This window comes from Gouania willdenowi, chromosome 6 (genome assembly GCF_900634775.1).
Source record: "Gouania willdenowi chromosome 6, fGouWil2.1, whole genome shotgun sequence".
NCBI classification, from domain to species: domain Eukaryota; kingdom Metazoa; phylum Chordata; class Actinopteri; order Blenniiformes; family Gobiesocidae; genus Gouania; species Gouania willdenowi.
This window is the reverse complement of record NC_041049.1, coordinates 7,333,831-7,354,364: the sequence shown is the minus strand read 5'-3', so window position 1 is coordinate 7,354,364 and position 20,534 is coordinate 7,333,831. Positions and strand designations below refer to the sequence as shown.

At 37.5% G+C, this 20,534-nt stretch overlaps 1 protein-coding gene across 1 annotated transcript in view; it reads right to left on the bottom strand.

Annotated features, from left to right (window-relative positions):
- Window positions 1–20,534, bottom strand: part of creb3l2 (cAMP responsive element binding protein 3-like 2) — a 39,797-nt gene that overhangs the window by 10,176 nt on the left and 9,087 nt on the right. Inside the window, exons 3-7 of the mRNA XM_028451250.1 lie at window positions 3,601–3,844; window positions 1,501–1,718; window positions 1,334–1,412; window positions 1,013–1,215; window positions 26–172 (exon numbers count right to left, since the gene is read on the bottom strand). Of these exons, the coding sequence (XP_028307051.1) occupies window positions 26–172; window positions 1,013–1,215; window positions 1,334–1,412; window positions 1,501–1,718; window positions 3,601–3,844 (891 nt within the window). The remainder of the gene's footprint in view (window positions 1–25; window positions 173–1,012; window positions 1,216–1,333; window positions 1,413–1,500; window positions 1,719–3,600; window positions 3,845–20,534) is intronic.

The following is a 20,534-nucleotide window of genomic DNA, read 5'->3' as shown; positions in this document are numbered from 1 at the left end:
CATGAAGACACAGACACGTTCCTACCTTGTTCTTGATCTTCCTGCGGATCTTCTTCAGCGCCTTTTCTTCTGCTTTGGTGAGCGGTAGTTTGGTGGGGACGGGGTAACCTTCAGCCACCAGCGTGCGACGCTCCTCCTCAGTCAGCATCAGCGGCCCCGAGCCCTGCAGCTTCTACAGGAAAAGGAAAAATGGAAAACTTATTATATACAATTCCTATTTAGTTGTGCCAGTCTCTAAAAATTTTTTTAAAAAAACAAAAAAAAAAAAAACATACATATATATATATATATATACATATATATATATATATATATATATATATATACATATATATATATATATATATATATATATATATATATATATATATATATATATATATATAAAACGTATGTAAGTTTGTTTAATTATTTTCTTTATTTTAAAAATATATTGAAAATTTTTCACAATAGGCTCAAAATCATGCAAAACATGTGCATGGCATATCCCTCATGTTGCTTTTATTTCTTATTTCATAAACATTCTCTCTCCTTTTTGGCATTTTATTTTGAACATAAATATAAAATTAAAATAAATAAAAACAAGCCAACAAAATGTACAAAAATCCGTTTGAAAGGGACAGGAGGAAGTATACACTTTTTAAGTCCCACCCCTTTATCACTCTATAGTTTATTGAGATATTAATGTAGCTTCCTTTACATAATGAATGGATTGAGGATACAATACGCATTGATATATAATCAATCAAGTGTACCAATAAACAGCATATAATTACACCATATTATATATTGCATAATTACACCATATGCATCATCAACTTCATTACAATAATAATAATGGCAATTATCTATAGCAATAAATAATTGCTATAGACATATAAATGTATTCCAACAGTTCACTACATATATACAGTACATATACAAAATAATAACTAATGGATTGAATAAACAATAGATAATAGTATATTATATAACAATAATTAGAATTAATTAAAAAAGCGAGTGTACGTACGTGAGGAGCAGTGAGGAGGGGTGAGTTGGACAGGGATGAAGCAGCACGAGGCGACACCTTCATGTTGCCCTGGGCCGGGGTGGGACTGGTGGGGGAGGTGGGGCAGGAGAGGCTTGGGGGGGCGTGAGCTGGGCTCTGACTGCCTTCTGAGTCACTGCCGTGGGAACTGGGAGGAGTGGGAGGCATCTGCAGGGATTCCAGGCCTGAAAAACATACCAGTACGAGCCAGATGTTATGAGCATGTTGTTGTAGAAAGAAGCCAGTAGGGGTCAGTGTTGCACTAGTTTTTATACACACAACAGAAAACTAAAGAATTCTGACCTTTGGGGGAGAGATTGAGGAACTGGTCGACCTCGTGAGGCTCCAGTTTAATCTGAGGGATGATATTTTCCTCCTTAATCTGCACATTGGAATCAAACACAGTCACAAAAGCAAAATGATCGACCTTGAACACGTGACACCCTGATGATCTCTCTGCTCTATCCTACCTTGATGCCTTTGCTCTGGCTGCTGCTGCTGTTGGCGGCGGTTGGAGCAGGAGGAGCAGCTGGAGGAGGAGATGGAGCCGGTGCTTCAGGAGCCCGGGACCCCTCACTGGAGCCCAGAGTCAGAGATAGGGCTGGGAGGAGGGACGGGGCCTCACACAGAAAGCTTTCCATGGCTTCCTCTTGCTCCATGGGCCACTCAGTAGAATCCCCGTCAGACTCTGCAAACAGACCAAAGTACAGAAATAAAATCACGCACATTGGCTTTAAATGTTAATAATAACAACAATAAGATCAGTTTATATCCAAAAATAAACTACACTGAGGAAGATGAAGAAGTAATGAAACCTAAATTCACCAATTTATGCTAAAATAAGCTAGTTTAGCATAGCGAGCCCAAGGACCACTCAACAAACTACACTAAAGTTATTTTATCTCACAGAGTTTACCCCCAACATAAATGTGGTAAATTCAGGCAAAACAAACCAAATTCAATCAAACATTAAGAAAAAGCCTTCTTATTTCATAGCTAACTAAGCTACATGAGGCTACACTCAACAAACTGAATTAAATGTCAAGAAAATTTCAATACTTAGTAATTACTAACCACTTACTAATCCCAAGCAACAATTTATGTAAAAATTTAATGAATAACTATTTATGATCATCCAAAAGTTAGCTAAACTTAACTAGCTTAATTTAGCGTACAGTTGAGCTAAAGCTAAGATATACAAATGTAACAGAGCTAAAATAAAATACACTATTAAATCTCACAGTCAATTAGTCACAATTTAAACCAAGCCGAGTTAAGGTAGGTCGGAAGAAACCAGAGTACTTAAAGAGTAACTAAACTCCAAATTCACCTTTTTATTTGAATATTAAGTAATGTTGTTGATTGATTCCAGTCCAACTCTTGATATTTTAGTCAAAGTATTTAAATTTGGTGTATTTTGTTGTAAAACTGTAAGAGTGACTGCCCTCTATGGGTTAAAACCTGGCTATTATAATTTCATTTTGCTATTGGTTGAGAATGTTGCTTTATGACGTTTGGAGGCTTCTTATGTCACTATTTGGCGCCGCCCCTCATATAAAAACTAGCACCTGTGGAGAATTGTGAAAAGAGAGTTATAGTGATTATTGAGTAGCTAGTTAGCATAGCATATATTGTTCTTTGGAGATTTTCTAGTATAGACTGGGCATGTCTTAACTGCTCCAGAAGCCCCGCCCATAATCAAGGCTTTTTTTTTTTTAAATTTCCATCAGATTTAGTTACTCTTTAAAGATTGCCAACACGTGCTGGGAGAGAACATGCAAACTACTTAGAAAGACTAACTCACAATCTTGAGCATCACTAACTAAACTAAGATAATGAAAAATAGGATGATGATCTGATGTAATGCTCTAAACCAGGGATATGCAACTGTTATCACAGCGGGGCCACAAAAAATTTAATAATCTGATCCGAGGGCCACATTACTAACATTCATGTCAGTATCAAAAATAACGACAAATCTGAGCATTAACACAGGAAAGGACAAAGGTTTTTTTGTCATTGCTTGTTGTCATTTTATGTAGTTTTTTGAGTCATTTGGGGAATTTCTGCAGCCATTTTGTGTATTTTATCACTCATTATATGTGTTTTTGTTATTTCTTGTGTGTTATGTTTGTATTTTGTTGTCAATCCTTGTCTTTTTGGATTTATTAAGTATTTTTTTTCTGTCATTTTGTGTAATTATTAGCGTTGTGTGTTTCTTTGGTGTTATTTTGTATATGTGTTGTCGTTTTGTGAGTTTAGGTGGTTGTTTTGTGTGTTATGAGTCTTTTTTGCATATTTCTGGAATATTTTTTGTGTTTTTGTTGTTGCTTCGTGTATTTTTGTGGACATTCTGTGCATTCTGCTGTTTTGTGTATCATGTCGGGCTTCAAATTACTTCCAATTTCTTGAATTACAATTTTTGGTGGATTTTTCTTGGGGGCCGTACAGAATTAAACCGAGAGTTGCCCATGCATGCTCTAAACTAAACCTAATTTGTTAAACAGACCAAACCAAACAAAGACAACCTCAGCCTTTACTTTCGTTTGACTATCTCTCTAACATCTCACCAGCTTCACTGCCGTGCTCTCCAGTCAGGTGTGACAGAGGAGACTGAGGCCGACTGTCTCCACACAAGGAGTAGCTGTGCTCAGCGGTGATGTGTGGGGGGAGGGGGGAGGACGGGGACAGGTCGCTGCCGTCCTCGCCCTCCATGGCCTCCGTGCCGCCTCTGCCTCCAGACAGGAAGGGATCGCTGAGCAGCTGACCCAGCAAAGCATCATGGGTAAGGTCGTCCAGGAGCTCAGAGAAATGCTGTAGAGAGAAGAAATAAAAAACTGTAAAGAAGGATTGTTAATTATTATTATTATTAAAGATGTTTAATGTTAGCTTTTTGCCAATAGCTAATATTTTCCAACACTAACCAATACCGATATATACTGTACATAGACAGCCCCTCACCTCACATCTATGGAATTAATACATTAAAACTACTTTAATATGAATCCCCATTGTATGTATTGTATTCCACATAAAATGTCATTTCTGCTAATTCGGCCTGTCCCGATACTACTTTCACTTCTAATACAAAACCAATACTGCTGCTTTGATATTTCACAGATACCGATTATAATTCTGATACGATATCAGCACAAATCACACATACTGTACTTTTGTTCCTTATTTTTTTAGTATGGAAAGTTAGAAAATGTTTTATAACGTGATATTACTCAAAAAGAGAACAAAAGTCAGCAACATTATACAGTATATTAAAAAAAAAAAAACTATAATTAACCAATGGGTTACAGAAATGTTTGCCTCAAACATAAGAATATTCTACAGTAAAATAGAAGACCCTGAAAAATAAATCCAATAAAAACAATAAAACAATATAAATAAAAACATATAGCATATACTAAAATTTGATAGATTAAAATAAGAAATAAAAAAACAATAATAAAAACTATAAAAATCAGAAGAAAAATCATTGGACTACATGTATCAACCGAAGAAATGCAGACATGGTAAAAAAAAAATAAAAAAAAAATAAATATATATATATATATATATACGTATATATATATTGGCAGGAAAAATGATAGAGATGTTAACCGATATATTATATTTTATGGCCAATATGGGCCAAAAATATCACCCATGTCTAATTCTATAATTAAAAAGAGGCAGACAGATAATGACAGCAGTCTGTGATGCTGCTCTGTAATTACACCCCCTTCAGTGGCATCTCACAGATTTCCTCTGAAGCTTACGGCTTTGTTTTATTCTTTAGAATTCACCCCTAGTAATCATGATGTGGGTGTGCTGACAGGTTAACAAAGAAGCATACAGACTTTAAACCACCTCCTTCATCACTTCCATCATCATCATCATCGCCCCCTCCTCTACTATACATTCCTTCCTCATCTCCACCAGGTGAGAGCAGGTCCTCCTCAGTGTTTCAGGTGTTGTGACGAACACAAACCAAAGCAGTCAAAGCAAAGCGCTGAAGGAGACGAGCTGATTTAACATCTGCACACATCTGCAAACAGACGCACCTCTGAACTGTTCGACTGTTCAAAGAAAACCACAACCAGTGACCGATAATTCAGTCTGACACGACAGAAAGGAGCCCATATCCTCTTCAAAGCATTGGTTTAGAAAATAAGATGTACCACATGCTTACACTATTACTGTTATTAGGACGAGTTAAACACAAAAAGCATGTCATTTGCATGTATTTCCTTAAATATCTCAGTCACACTTACAGCGTATAACTCAGTGTTCTCTGTTTGGTGCAAAAATATGATGACTCCTCATATACACAAAATTAGTCAAAGAACATATTCAAAATGTACAAAATATGCACAAAAAGACAACTCAAATGCACAAATTTACTTCAAAAACACATAAGATGACTACATTGATAAAGATTTATTTAAAAAAAAGCGGACTCAGAAAACACATAATGACAATAACAATAGATACAAATGATTCAAAGCATACAAAATACAGCAAAATGACACAAAAACACACAAAACAAATACAAAAAACCCACAAAATAAGGAATATAAAGACACCAACAAAAATAAGCCTTAAACGGTTTTATTTTATGTGGCAACCAAAGTAAATGCGCAAACTTAAGTGCAAATTTAATGTTGAATGTGCTTGTTTTCCCACCTAAAGTGGAGCCCAGAGTTCACAGTAAACATGGTGATGCTGTTTTTAGTTGTTATGCTGCAAAGAAGTGGTTCAAACTGCCAGCAGAGCTGAAGTCAGCATCACATGTGAACATTTTTAAATCAAAGTTAAAGGCACTTTTTTTCTCTACTGCATATGATTGAGAGGGAGATTTTTGGTCATGTTGTTGATATAATGTGTTTGTTGATGATTTTAAATGTTTTTACAGCTGATTTTAAAGGGGCGGTAATATGCTATTTTTCACCCATCTCCATTTGTTCTAAGAACTCCAAAAGTTTATTTTCCCAAACTCGTGAGTATTCCTGAGTTTTAGCCTCTGAAAAGTGACTTTCTGAGCAGTTTTAAAAACAGGCTGTTTTGGGGGCCGACTTCTACATATTCATGAGTAGGCGTGTCTGTAGACGCTGACTTCATGCTTCGCTCCAGTGAGGCAGATCAGTGATCGCCAAAGCAATTTTCTTTTTGCTATTCACACACTGTTATTGTTTTCAGCCAAAAAACTGCACACTACAATAAAACACATGGTTATTTAAGTGGCTATTGTGATTGTGAGTCTGTCTCAGTGCTTCAGGGTCTGTGTTTATCTCAGCAGCAGCAGCAGCAGTGGAGTAAGTCAGCTGCTTCAAATAATCACCGGAGAGTTAAGCTGCAAAGACGCTTTCTTCTCCTCCTTATCTCTACTAACTACAGGAATTGTGCATTTAAGATGATAATTATTTGTTTTGTCCAACCGCTGCATCGCATTGGGTCACAAACACGTCAGATCAAGTCAAAGGTGATATAACGGATGCTAAAAATGGAATGACTCAGTGCATTAAAAACTTGCTTGTGTGGGCGTGGTTTGTAGGGGGCGTCGCTTGTACTGTATCCGTGGCTGCAGTTGGATATGCCTTGCATTTGGAAGCAGGCACTTCCTGGAGGAGGCGGTTCAGACTTCAGTGATGTCACTAAAATTTTTCCACTAATAGTGAGGATTTCTCAGAGATGCAGAAAGGAAGCCCAAAAATACTTTGGAGATGTTTTTGATAAGGAATTAACATTGTAACAAGGTTAAAAGCTCAGATAAGAAAGTGGATTTAGCATTATATAGGAGCTTTAAATGTTTCTGCTGCTGATTTTAATGTTTTTATTGATTTTAAGTTGAGTTGCCTTGTGTATAAAATGCTCTATACAAATACATTTGCCTTGCCTAAAATCTGTGGCCCAGTTAAGCTCGAACTGGTCTTTATTCGGCCCCTGAACTAAAATTAGTTTGACACCCCTGACCTACAGTGTCCACCATTGTGCTTATCTGAACCCTTTGCTTTAGGAGGCCTTGAGTTCAGCAGGCGACAGAACGTGAAGGACAGAAATTCAGATTACACGTGGCAAGGAGGAAAATCAATAGCTACAGTTAGCTGTGTCACAAAAGTTAAAAGACATATGATGCAAGATGCGAAGAAAGATGGAGGACGAGAGGACGCCCAAATGTCCAGCATGTGGCTTTGATTATTACTGACCTCTCAGCTTCATCAACACAAGACTGTGCTGCATTAAAGCCCGTCTTCAGGCCTGTGTGTGTGTGTGTGTGTGTGTGTGTGTGTGTGTGTGTGTGTGTGTGTGTGCGTGTCAGTAATGCAAACACTGACAGTATACCGTGAATGTATTCAAGGAGGGGGGAGGAGGGTAAATATTGGAACACTTACACTCCGGTGACTTCATTCCTAATAATGTGAAGCATTGAAAATGAATTCATGAGGTGCAGAAACTCAGCAAGTAACCAACGCTCTTCCTCATAACTAAGCAGAACAGGAATTGAAATAAAATTTCCTCACAGATATATACGGTACTTCCTTGTTGTTTCACATCAGGGCATCAAAGAATGAATGAGGAATGAATATAAAACATACTCTAAGACAGTGGTTTCTAAACTTTTTCTGCCGCAACCCCCTTTGAACAATGAAAAACTCTTAGCCCCCCCATCCTGGCAAAATGTAAAATGTAAAAAAAATAAAATAAAAAATAAAAAAAAGGGGGGGAGGGGGATTTGCACTATTTCACTACAAATGTCATAAAAATAACATATGTTTTACAACAGTAACTAAAAAAAAAATCTATTTTTAATGCTATTTTTAAGATGTCACAATTGTCATGTCATATTCCACTAAGGCAGACGTTCTCAACTTGTGGTTCAGGACCCAAAAGTGGGTTTTCAAAGAACTATTTCATATTTATTTGTTTATGTATCTCAAACAAACATAAAACACAAAAACTGGCAAGAAGTGTAAAAAAAGGTTTGAGAAGGGGCTGAAGGATGCAAAGCTTATAATGTTCAGCCACATCTAGATGCTAGATATATTAACAAATAAAATAAATAATAATAAATAATGGATAAACTTTAATATATAAAACTATAATATATCAATATATGATTGGGCACTGCTTTCAAAACATACAAACTCAACAAAATCCTCACAAAAATAAGTACAAAGCACAAATTCAGCTGTACAAATGTTAATAACTGTCCAGGAGTGATTGTTTGATTAGTAAAAAATAAATAATAATAATAATATATGTAAATGCTCCATTATTTCCTTTGAAAGATCCTTTTTTGCTCAACTTTTGGATAAAATAACAGTTTCAAAGACGCATTTTTAATTATCAAACAGTTTATTGAGAGTAACTGGGAATAAGTTGCCATACAGTTAAATTTCGCAAACTGTACCAACCTTTGCTGGTATGAGTTTGAGAATTCAAACAATTTCCTCAGTTAGAGTCTCAGTATGTTTTCGGGTCCCATTGCCATGAGAAGCACTGAGAAAAAACACTTTAAATTGATATGTAAGGACACTGAAAGAACGAGCAGAAAACAAACGGATGGATGGACAATATGCAAGGAAATTATAGGGAGTTTTGTGAAATTATGCAGACACAGCAGGACGTTAAAATAAATTGTGTGAGGGTAGTTTCTTAAAGTTTCTCTCTGTGTTTTTAAATGTTACAACCTGAAATAATTTTCATGTTGCAAACAATAAACTACTGTTCTGAATGACGCAAGGGCAGTAAATGCACAAATCTGCATCTTGTTTAGAAAAATAGAAAGAGAGACAGAAAGGTCAATCTGGGCCTGCGGAACAAAAAACTGAGTGAACACACATGGCGTTTAAAGTTCCCTATCATTTCTAAAAGTCACAGTTTGTGGTTTAGTTAAAAACTGAATAAAACCAGGAGACAAGGAGAACTGGAGACCAAAAATCTGGACTGGGGTGTAACTCCTCACATTCACACAACAGCTCTTTGTCTGTGGCCTGAGAGCAAAGTGTTATTTAGGGCCAAGTGTAACCTGACACTCTCCAGCTGGGAAAAAGTCACTGGATTCTAAATGGGAAAACTGGGAGTTTAAAGGGAAAGTAGAGCGAGAACCAGTAGGTCACCGAGGTAGCAGAAAGGGCTTTTCTTCTACTATTCCACCGACACAACAAAACCTCTCTCTCTATTAGAATGTGCAGATTTTAATCTTCAATCTGAGACGGCGATAAAAACAAGAAAATGCTCATGACATAGTTCCTTTAAGATGCTGGAAAAATATCAAATTTAAGGAATTTAGATGCTGAACAATATCAGGCAAGTCATTTAAAACCTACAAGAAGATAATCTAGAACTATGAAGCTAAACCTTGATCTCATGGTTTTTTTTATGTGGAATTGTCATGATAATTCACAAAAACTAAACCTTTTAGAAAAAAAAATAAACCCATCTCCACCCGTCTCCGCGTCAAATAGCACGTACCACTTTCCCAAGAATTCAGTGAAATGACTCGGTCCCACCGAGTAAAACAAATGAAATTGTGCGACGTGAAATCGAATTCTACATCGAATTGCCTTTGAAACACTACATCACATGACTATGTTTTGATAAATTAGAAATTACCAAAAAAGGGGGTGGGCCCCCGAGCCCCCCCCTTTCAAAAAGATCTCTGAAAGGCTCTTGACACCCACTCATAGAATATCCATGTCAAATTACAGCCTGATTCAACAAGCTAACGGAGGAGTAGTCATTTGAAAAATGGCGCCCCTGTGGCACATACAGAGTAATGGGCCGCTTTCCTATATTGGTATGTGTCAATGATTTGGTACCACCAACTGTCGCAATATTTAACTCACAGATAAATGAGAAAATGACTTTAATGGAAATTGCTGAAAAAAGGGGCCCCTAATCAAATTGTGTGAGGCATAATCATAATTTACGCTGAATTAGCTTTGAAACGATATATCACACAATTATGTTCCCATAAAACCCCCATAAATTTGAAAATGACCGGAAATATGGGGTGGGCCCCGGGCCCCGTACTTCATTCTCATCATATTCATTCATAGAGTATTCATACCAAAGTGCATTCCGATCTAACGAGAACCAAAGGAGGAGTAGCGCCCCTGTGACACGTACGGGGTAATAGGCTGCATTTATATATTGGTATGTGCCAATGATTTGGTACCACCAATCGTCGTAATATTTGACTCGCAAATAAATGAGAAATCGACTTTCGTTTTTTTCTTTTTTTAGGGCCCCAAATCGAAAATCGGTCTGCGCGTCAATGCGTACACATCAATAGATTATAGCTACCAAATTTCAGCCCAATCCGTTCATGAATAACAGAGGAGTAGCAATTTTAACTTGTGTACACAACAACAACAACAACAACAACAACAACGAGTGGCGTTTTGAGTCCGGTAGCCCGGCCTAAACAGTCACTAGTTAGCGAGTAGATTAACAGTGTGTCCCTGCAGGTCTGAAACCCTTTCCGTGTGTCATTTCTTTCCCCCTTTAAGAACCAGAGCACTGAGTTTGATGATGCAACTCTTTCCTCTCCTTAAAAGCAAAACCAGATGTGACCCCATGCAGACCTAATGATTATCCAGCTGTGTGTAGTGTGCGTGTGTATTAGTGTGTGTTTGCAGCCTGTCTGTGTATTACTGCTGATGACTCAGCCAAGGACAAACAGTAATGAAATGGACAAACACACACATGGATTTATCATGGAACAAACCACCAGTCATTAGTTTGATGTAAATTTGTGGAGAGCAGGATGTCGTAAGTTAGGTTGAATTAAATTGACACAACATTTATCTGATGGATTCACAAACTACACATATTTCCAAAAAAGACACTTTTATCCAAAGCTAAAAAATATTGGAGAATTAACAATTCTCAAATAATATATAATTATTATTTTAGTCCTCAATAACTAGTTATTTTTCATTTGTAGCTACCTATTATCCCGGTTACCTTCATGCTAACGATAGTTAGCTTTGTGACTAGCTAAAGTAAAGTAGCCATGTAGGGATTTTTTTCTGTGATAGCGGAAAACGGAAAGAATAAATGGAATTCAGGTTCTGAAACAGAAAAAGAAATCTGAATTAAAATCAAGCCCAACATGACACGAAAATGCCTCCCATGAATGTTTTGAGACCATATCAAGGTTTTTCCTGGTATTTTTCCCATTAAACGGGTAACTGAGGGTCTAGCAGTGTCACTAACCTCGCCCTCACAACGTAATCTCATGTGATTTCAGCGTAATCAACTTGTTTACATAATTCATCCAAAAACTATGAAATATAAACTATATAACTTAGCATGTTTGGTATGATTTCAGGAAGTCTATTAGCCAGTAAATTAATCTAAACAGAGAGAGATGATGAAACAGAAATGAAACAGAGAAGAGTACAGTGACATGGAAATAGGAAAACCCTAAAACAGAATTTGGGTAATATTGAAACGGAAAATCTGAGGACAAGCTTCATGAATCCTTTTAAAGATTAGTTTTAGCTTAAATTTGCAAAACCAAAAAATGGTCGGTAACACTGTACATGTTAGTTTAGAGCTTGAAGTTTTTGCCCGAACCTGACCCGGCGTATCGGGGGTCAGGTTCAGGCTTAATTATGATCGTTATACCACGGGCTCGGGCCAGGTTCGGATGCTGAGTGGTAAATAAATGGTCACGTGATGTGTTTCGATTAGTGTGAGAAAGAAGCTGCTTGTCATGTTTATAGTTGTATGCGGAACAAGGAACTAGTGAATAAAGTTGATATCAAAGCAACTTGCATTGGATCAACATGCACGCGTGCGCACAGATATGTCGGGTTGAAACGGGTTCAGGCCTCAATCCGGCTTCATTTGTGTCGGACGAGTTTGGGTCGTGTTCTGTCGGGCTCGGGCCGGATTGGCTGATTTTTTTTCAGCCCAATTAAAGCTCTACGTTAGATAACTTATGATGAATAGAAAATAAACACTATATAGTAATATTCTTACACAGTTGTCACTCAAGTGTTCCTAATCTCCTAATTATCTTCCCTCACTATTTAAGTAGTGTGTGGATACAGTGACTGCTGGATCATGGTCTCTGACGTCTTCAGTATCTTAGCTATATCTTTACTTTGTACTTTGTTGATTTAGTCTTTTGATCATTAAATAGACTTTAAATGAATCCACCCCTGCCTCCCCCTCCTCTCTTTTAATCATGGTCCTTCTCTGTTGGAGTCAATACCTTAGTCAAGGTTGAATCCTATCTAATGGCTTACATTGCTGCTGCTGTCATATTTACAACACAAAGCAGCACCTTTGAAACCCTTCTGTCTCTAGGTTAATATGGATTCAAACCCCTTATTTTGGCCTCTTATTTGTATTGACTGACGCTTGAGGAAAACCACGTATGCTATTTATATCAAGCACGTTGTATAGAAAGCTGATACTGATCTCCGTACAGTGGTGAAGTCTGAAGCCATGATTGAAAGCGTGCATGAGATAAAAGGACTTTAAATCGCTATGGAAACAAATACGGCCCCTGGAAGCAGCCACAGTGTATGAGCTGGTAAAGACGAATCACAGACCTTGGGAGTCCTATCAGGCTGTTATTGGAGGGGGGGGGGGGGTAGGGGAGGTCGTCACAGAAACCAGATTGTGCACGAGTCCTCACAGGTTGCACCTTGATGTGTAAGACAACACTCTGAGTAAAGGCTCTGACGCAATCGGGCTCCTACAGATTACGGAGTTGGGTGTATTGGCTTATTTTGATACGCACATGCACACAAACCCAAACACAGATGTAAACATTTGAATCTCAGCCAGAGTGACCTTGCCTCACAAAAATGTCCTTGGTCCAAGAGGCTGCTTCTCACAGAGACTTCAACACAGATACTACCTAACACAGATTATTCACATGGAACCATGATTGGTTTACTAAAACCACAGACATTAGTCAGGTTGTGATGAGCGCTGCAGGAAAAGATGGGTGATAATAACGCAGCTAAAGTTGCAAAAAAATGAAAAGTAAAAAATAAAATCAACAACCAGGCTGAAATTGTGTGAAATTCACTGAAAATAACAGAAGTTGGGATTTTATTAATCCCTTAATTACTTTAAAATTATGAGAATGATTGACTGTAAAAAAATCATTATTTTAGTTTTTTTTAATAAACAACACAAAAACAAAAAAAAAATCAACAACAAGACTGAATTGTGTGAAATTAACTAAGCATCACTGACTGAAGTTTGGTTTGTATTAATCCCTTAATTACTATAAAATTATGACAATTATTTTTCACTTTAAATGCAATACTTTGCTTAAGGTAAGTCTCTTTTTTTTTTCAATAAATATTTTTATTACGGGCTTTTTCAAAGTGATACAATTTTCGATCATACTTACAAAAGCAATTCAGTATCACATGTTTTATACAAACATAGAAAACAAATATAAAAAGAAAAAGCTATAACAAATTTAAAATGACCAGAAAGTAACGCATAAAACAAACTAAAAAAAGACAAAGGGCCTTTCAAGAACATGCTTCTCAGAATTTAAGGGGTAGACATATCTATATACTGTACATAACTGCAAGACATTCAAAAATGTGTCAGTGTGTCAATTCGTCAGGAACATCTAAGTTCTTAATAAAGTCAATAAAGGGCCCCCAAATCATTTCGAATACAGGTATATATTGCTTTGACTTATGGATGTACTGTATATTATTTTTTCCAAAGGTAGGCTAGATAACTATTGTTTTAACCACCGAAATGCTCTTTTAATTTATATATATTATATCAAATTAAATGAATTTATTATAATCTTAGCTGTTGTTGTTGTTTTTTTTTTAATTTATGTAAAACAAACCAAATAATATTGTAGTGGTTAGTTAATGTTGGTTAAAATGATGAGTTTAAATAAGGTCCTCAGGAAAAAAAACCCTCAGAATCCTTTAGGATTATAGATGGGTACCAGATGTCAACAACAGGATGTGACAGAGAAAGACTGAAGCCATGATGTCCTGCTGGGCGGCGAGAAGTGTTTACCCTTTGCCCATGGGCGTGGACCAAGAGACGCACACACAGGACAGGAGCACACCAGACAAGTTTCCTCACAAAAAAAGAAACTTCAGTCTTCAACTAGGTGAACTTTGATGAAGGCCTTAAAGTAAAATTTGATATAGAAAACAAAAAACTAAAATGAAAATAAAAAAAGGGGGCACTAGGTTTAGTGTGTAAACCATGCCGAGACAAAGTTCAACAGTATGACTCAATCATTATCTGCGAGCTGATATTGAACGAGCATGCAAACAGACGCAGGATTTATCATATGGAAAAAAAATGTCTCGATTTTAGCTTCATGGGACTCCCAGGTTAAAAAAACAAGACGTTTCATCCCTTCTTGTAAAAGCCTTCCACCGTCCACAGCCCAGACCAGTGCTCCCAGTACAGACTCACACACAGTGACACAAACTTTCCAATCTCGCTCACTCCAGATCGACAGAGAGCAACCCACGCTCCTCCTCAGTGTTATACAACAACTGTACCACACACTATCATTTTGGTCTGTTACCACAATGACAATACACATCAGCAATCAATATCCTCTGTTGAAACTACTGAGCCACTTTAACATTAATCTTCTGAATTATTTATAACGTTCAGTGCTTAATGTACCATTTTATGACCCCAAATGCTGAGTGAAGCACTGGATGGATACACATTCACAGCTAAAGATGCAGCGTAAGCTAGGTTTCCAAAACCCTTTGAAATGCGCAAAATTTAAATAGCTCAATAAAAATTGGTAATGGAAACACCTGAATTTCGAAAACACACTCAAATATCGCAAACATTTTTTTTTTTACGCTTTCATGAGGAGGTTTTTCAGATGACAAGATACTGAAATTAATCGTAAAAGCGCAATGGAAACACTTTTTGTGCAATTTCACCTCACTGGACGTGACGTGCCTTGTCACATGACCAATTCTCTCCAAGAAAACATCTATGTACGTACTAAAAAAATGTGGGGGTAATTTAGTTCTTTATTGAAAAACAAAACCCATTCACAGGTGGTCACAAACCAACACAAAGACCAGTCGAGAATATACCAAACCAGCAGGGGGTGATGTATCTCAAACAAATCGTCTCAGGTAACGTACTACACAAACTAATTTTGACATCAAAATTTGTATGTAGTGCATTCACAATAGATAGTATGAAAAGATTAAGAATGCAAGAAATACCCAGATACATACTATATGGGGATGTTTTGAAGTACTCATGGTGGGCACACTAAACGTAAAATCGTCCTGGGACCATTTTATTTATTTGGGACTCGAGCTAAAAGTCAAACATCCCCTTTTCAAAACAAAAGTATCTCTTCTTGTCTTACATTATATTTTTAACACTTTTGTAAATAGGATTCTTGTTTTGAAGTTAACTGGAAGTTTGGTCAGTAGCACAATGTCGGGTCTCCGAAAATCTCCGTAACTTCAGAACTTTCAAAGGCGGAGAATCACCTGAGATATTTAACCTCAGTGTGCTTCCGTTTCTTTGACATTGTAGGTTCGAAATGCATCTTGGGAAACTTGGAAGTATACATCAGAGGGAAACGCTTATCATCCTAACCATACTTATGTATATAGTAGACAGTACACAATCATCGAGTTTGTAGTGCATTGTACACAATGCCATTTCGAACACAGCCTAGGATTCAAGGATACATAATTTGTCATTATGTGCATGTACATAATGAAATAGCTTCCCCAAGTTACCCATTAAGCCCTTAAAGGATAAATAGTCAAAAATATTAATAATAAAAACTAATAAAGAATAGAAAAACAAATAAATAGAAAAGCCTTTTTATAAACAGTGCTAGTTTGTATCAACAGAAGCGGAGGTCCACTACGCCAAAGCTGCACCTCAAGTTTCCCAAAGTCTCTGCCATGTTATTTTCAAAAATCCAAAAGAGTTCTCCGAGTGTGCATAAAAAGCCAAATCAGGCTTTTAAAAAATTACTTTTTTTTCCATGGACAAAGGTTTCGGGACAACAAAGCTTGAGGACACTGAAACCGGCAATGCTAATTTAGCACAATAATTGATACCTAAGCCATTTTCCTAACAAGTCAGCAGATAACATGAGGCAAAAACAAAACCTACTCCATAAAACTGCATTTTTTAAAAGCAGTTTGTACAAGTTTGACAGTGATAGCTTGCCCTAGTTTACCTTGAGTCATAGTATGTCTTTGTAAATGTATTTAAATATGTTTACTGATGCAGTGAGCTGTTTGAGTCAAACATAAGCACAGCTGTACTTCCTCCTCTAATTTTGTGTGTCTGTTTAAAAGTGGGTCAACAGCACACACACACACACACACACACAACACACACACACACACACACGTCTAACGTTTCCATCTCCACACTATTAGCACTGACCGTTACACTCACACCGCTCCAGCTAAACTCTTTCACCCTGTCTCCTCCGACATTTTTTCTTTCTCCTTTCAAACAAAATTCCACTCAACTGTTAGCTGTTAGCTTAGCTAAACCATTACTATATAAGGCCTCTATGATGAGTTAATACTGGGTATTAATCCCTCCATGGCCGTTAAGAAAGAAGTTTCTTAATCTTTGAGAGAAGTCCAGCACTTAAAAGGTGCTTGGGCGTGCCGTTGCTCTTGATTCTTTAGTAAGGGGAGTTTTTTTGTGTGTGCTGAACAGACACATGCTTGTAAGTCATTGGCAAAACAATGATACAACCCTGTTCTTCAGCTTTGTTTGGATGAACAGGTTTGATTCATTAAGATATGTTAGTTTTTTTCCAGATTGTTCTTGTTTGCCACCGGTGGACAGTAACAAAGTAAATTTAGTATTTTCAAGTATCTGTACATTACTTGAGCAATATTTTTGGGAGATAATTGTTACTTTCACTCCACTACATTTCAATAGATTCCCTCTTTACTAAGTACTTTTTTTTTTTAATCTCCTGTCAGCTCAGATTTTTTAGTTGCTTTGGTTCTGATACTAAAACTTTTCTGTTGGTTCTGATATGGGTTGTCCCAGTTCTACCAAACCTTTAATACGCCAGGCCCGTCAATGCAAGAACCAATTAGAGCGGGTCACGTCTAGTAGTGTTGTTGTTTGAACAACCGCTTTGACAGAGATTGACCCTGAGAAGGACAAAGATGCTCTGCCTGAGCATCCATGGCCGTCCTTTAGGCCCACGTTCAAGGTCTTTAGAACCAAAAGTAATTTGTATCATGTAAACAGCAATTTAAAGTCTGGTTTGCTAAACAAAATAAACACTAAATATTTTATTCTATTAGTTCTTCGTGTTTGTTATCCATACGTCATGATGCTCAAATGTTATTACAAGTTCGAGATTTTTAATTACTTTCAATACTTAAAGCTGATATCCGGAGTTTTTGAGAAATCTATGTTCACAGTATGTATCATTCTTTTGAAATGCGAAAAAATACCTAACTAGTCTTTTACTGGTCTACTGCCGGTGGTCATTCATATACATTAATGTATATAAGTCCCTCCTTCATCCTATAGACCCCTATGATTTTGGCTCTTACCTGACCCATCGACCTATATCAATGCCCCCTTGTAATGTTCCGTCACACCCATTTAAATTTCCTAATTTAAATGGGTGTTATTTTACAGAACTGTAAGATTGATTATCAGAGCTATGCAGATGACACACAACTATATCTATCACTGAACCCAGATGATTATGGTCCCATAGAGGTGTTGTGTGACTGCTTAGTAAAAGTAAACTGCTGGATGAGTGAAAACTTCCTTCAACTAAATCATGACAAGATGGAGGTGATTGTCTTTGGTAACAAGGAAAAGAGGACAGCTGTCAGCAAGTATCTTGACTCTCGATCTTTTAAAGCTAAAGACCAAGTCAAAAACCTTGGTGCTCTGACTGACTCAGATCTTACATTCAGCAGTCAGATCAAATCTATCACAAAAACAGCTTCTACCACCTAAAGAACATCTCCAAAGTGAAAGGTTTAATGACTCAGAAAGATCAGGAGAAACTGGTCCATGCTTTTATCTCCAGCAGACTGGACTATTTCAATGGTCTTCTGACAGGAATCCCCCAAAAGAGCATCAAACCGCTACAGCTGCTTCAGAACGCTGCAGCTCGGGTCTTAACCAGAACAAAAAGGTCAGAGCACATTACTCCAGTTTTAAAGTCTTTACACTGGCTCCCAGTCAGCCTCAGAATAGACTTTAAAGTTCTGCTGCTGGTGTATAAATATGTGAATGGGTTTGGTCCACAAATAATACATCAGTGAGATGTTAGTCAGGTATGAACCCAGCATGTCTCTAAGATCTATGAACACAGGTCAGATAATGGAGCCCAGAGCTCACAGTAAACATGGTGATGCTGCTTTTAGTTGTTACGCTGCAAAGAAGTAGAACAAACTGCCAGCAGAGCTGAAGTCAGCATCGAATGTAAACATTTTTAAATCAAAGTTAAAGGCACTTTTTTTCTCTATTGCGTATGATTGAGAGAGAGATTTTTAGTCATGTTGTTGATGTAATGTGTTTGTTGATTATTTTAAATTAACTGATGATTTTAAATGTTTAAAGTACATTGAGTTGCCTTGTGTATAAAATGCGCTGTACAAAAAAATTTGCCTTGCCTAGCCTAATTATTTACCTGCTTATCCGGATCAGGAGCACATGGAGGTAAAACCAAGCCTTACTCAAGAGCATACAAGAAAGCACACCCTAGAAAGGAAGCTGCTTATTAGTGTTTCTAAAGGGTGTTAAAGAGGAACATGAAGTTTCCTTCAAGAACAGATGCATGCATTCCTGGCCTCAGCTTTATTTGGCCCTAGAACCCTAAATATAGGATATGCCGCTGGATAAGCTGGATAGAGCAAACCCACACATATTATGTCACATCTCTGCAGTAGCCAAAAAGGTTCAGGCTGAACCCGATTCAACCGTCCTGCGAACCGGTCAACAAAGTCAGCAGTCGTCACACCTGGCTACCAGACTCCTTGGCCAATAAATTCTAACAAAAGGCCCCAAAGGGTTTTTCAGCTGTAGAAATCTGTTTTAAGGCTTGCCCAAAGCGCCACATCTGGCAACACACCGTAGCATGGGCACAAAGATATTTGACAGCCGCAGGAAGAAAAAAAAATCAACCATTTGATGAAAAAACTTTAGACGCCTTAAGGTGTGAATAAAACCTGTGACCTAATTATTACTCACTATTAAAGTGGTTGCTTGGCACATTTAAATGAAGCTACCAGTTGTTCAGGTATATCAAGAAAAACTTCTTAAATGATCAGCTTTGTAAGCAAAAGAAAAAAAGCGAACAAAGGCACACGGTCCAGTTTGACTCTTGTGGCATTTAAGAAAGAGACTTTAACCATATCAAGGATTTAGTCGCAAAATGTTAGTGTGCTTGAGTCAACAGCTTGAAGGCAGGAAAATGAAGCATTCCCTCATATTCCAAGGAGAACGAGCTACAGAAATATTCCTGGCATTTTTGACACGAGCAGACTCGTCCTGACTTTTGAATCACTCCAGTCAAGGAGAGAACTATGTGCAGACTTGTGCAGAAATGTGAAAGGCTAACTCAGCAACAGATGGAGGTTTGATGCTTGAACTAGTCCAGATTGTAGACTTGGTGAAACGTGGTTTGTTAGGAACTTAGAAAACACAATAAAGTTGTGTATCTGCTGTTTTATAAGCAGTTTCAAGGCTTCAGACACTTTACAAAGCTGCATGTGTGAGGAAATGACCTAAATTTGAAGACAAATTTGAAAGAAGAACATTTGGGGGAGTGGTGGCATTGTGGTTAAGGACACTGGGCTTGTAATCGGAGGGTTGTCGGTTCAAATCTCACGCAGGCCATCACTGTGGGATGCTGAGCTAGTCCCTCAACCCCCAACTACTCCCCATGCGCCACAATATGGCTGCCTACCGTTCCTCAGGGATGGGCCAAATACAGAGGACAAATTTCATATATGTAATAACATATGTGACCAATAAATTTAGATTTAATCTTATATACATACATATGCTCAGAAAGCCAAGAACCTGGTATCAAACCAATCACCTAACTAAGACACAAAATTGTAAGTATCTGCACTAATGCATTGCTGTTAAAAGATTGCACTTCTTGTAGTGTTAACCTTCAACAGAATGTGCAGACAAGATAAAAAAAAAAAAGTAAGTATCTGCACTAGCAAGCAAAAAGCCAATAAGTGAAACGTCCTAAAGAAGAATGATTGAGGGAACTAGTTAGCCACTTTTAAGTGAGCTACAAGTGTGTAAATGCCCTCCTAGGCTTGTGTAAAAGCAGGGTGGATCCACTGTACAGAGTGGGTAGATGCTGTATTAAACTCCACACCCTGTTAACCACACACACACACACACACAAAAAAAACTCCCACATAACCATTTCCAGCCTCGAATGGCACCCAAAGCCAAATTAAGACCCAGAATGAGAGACAAACCAAAAGGCAGACTTGGGGTATATTTAGTTTTGCGTTGG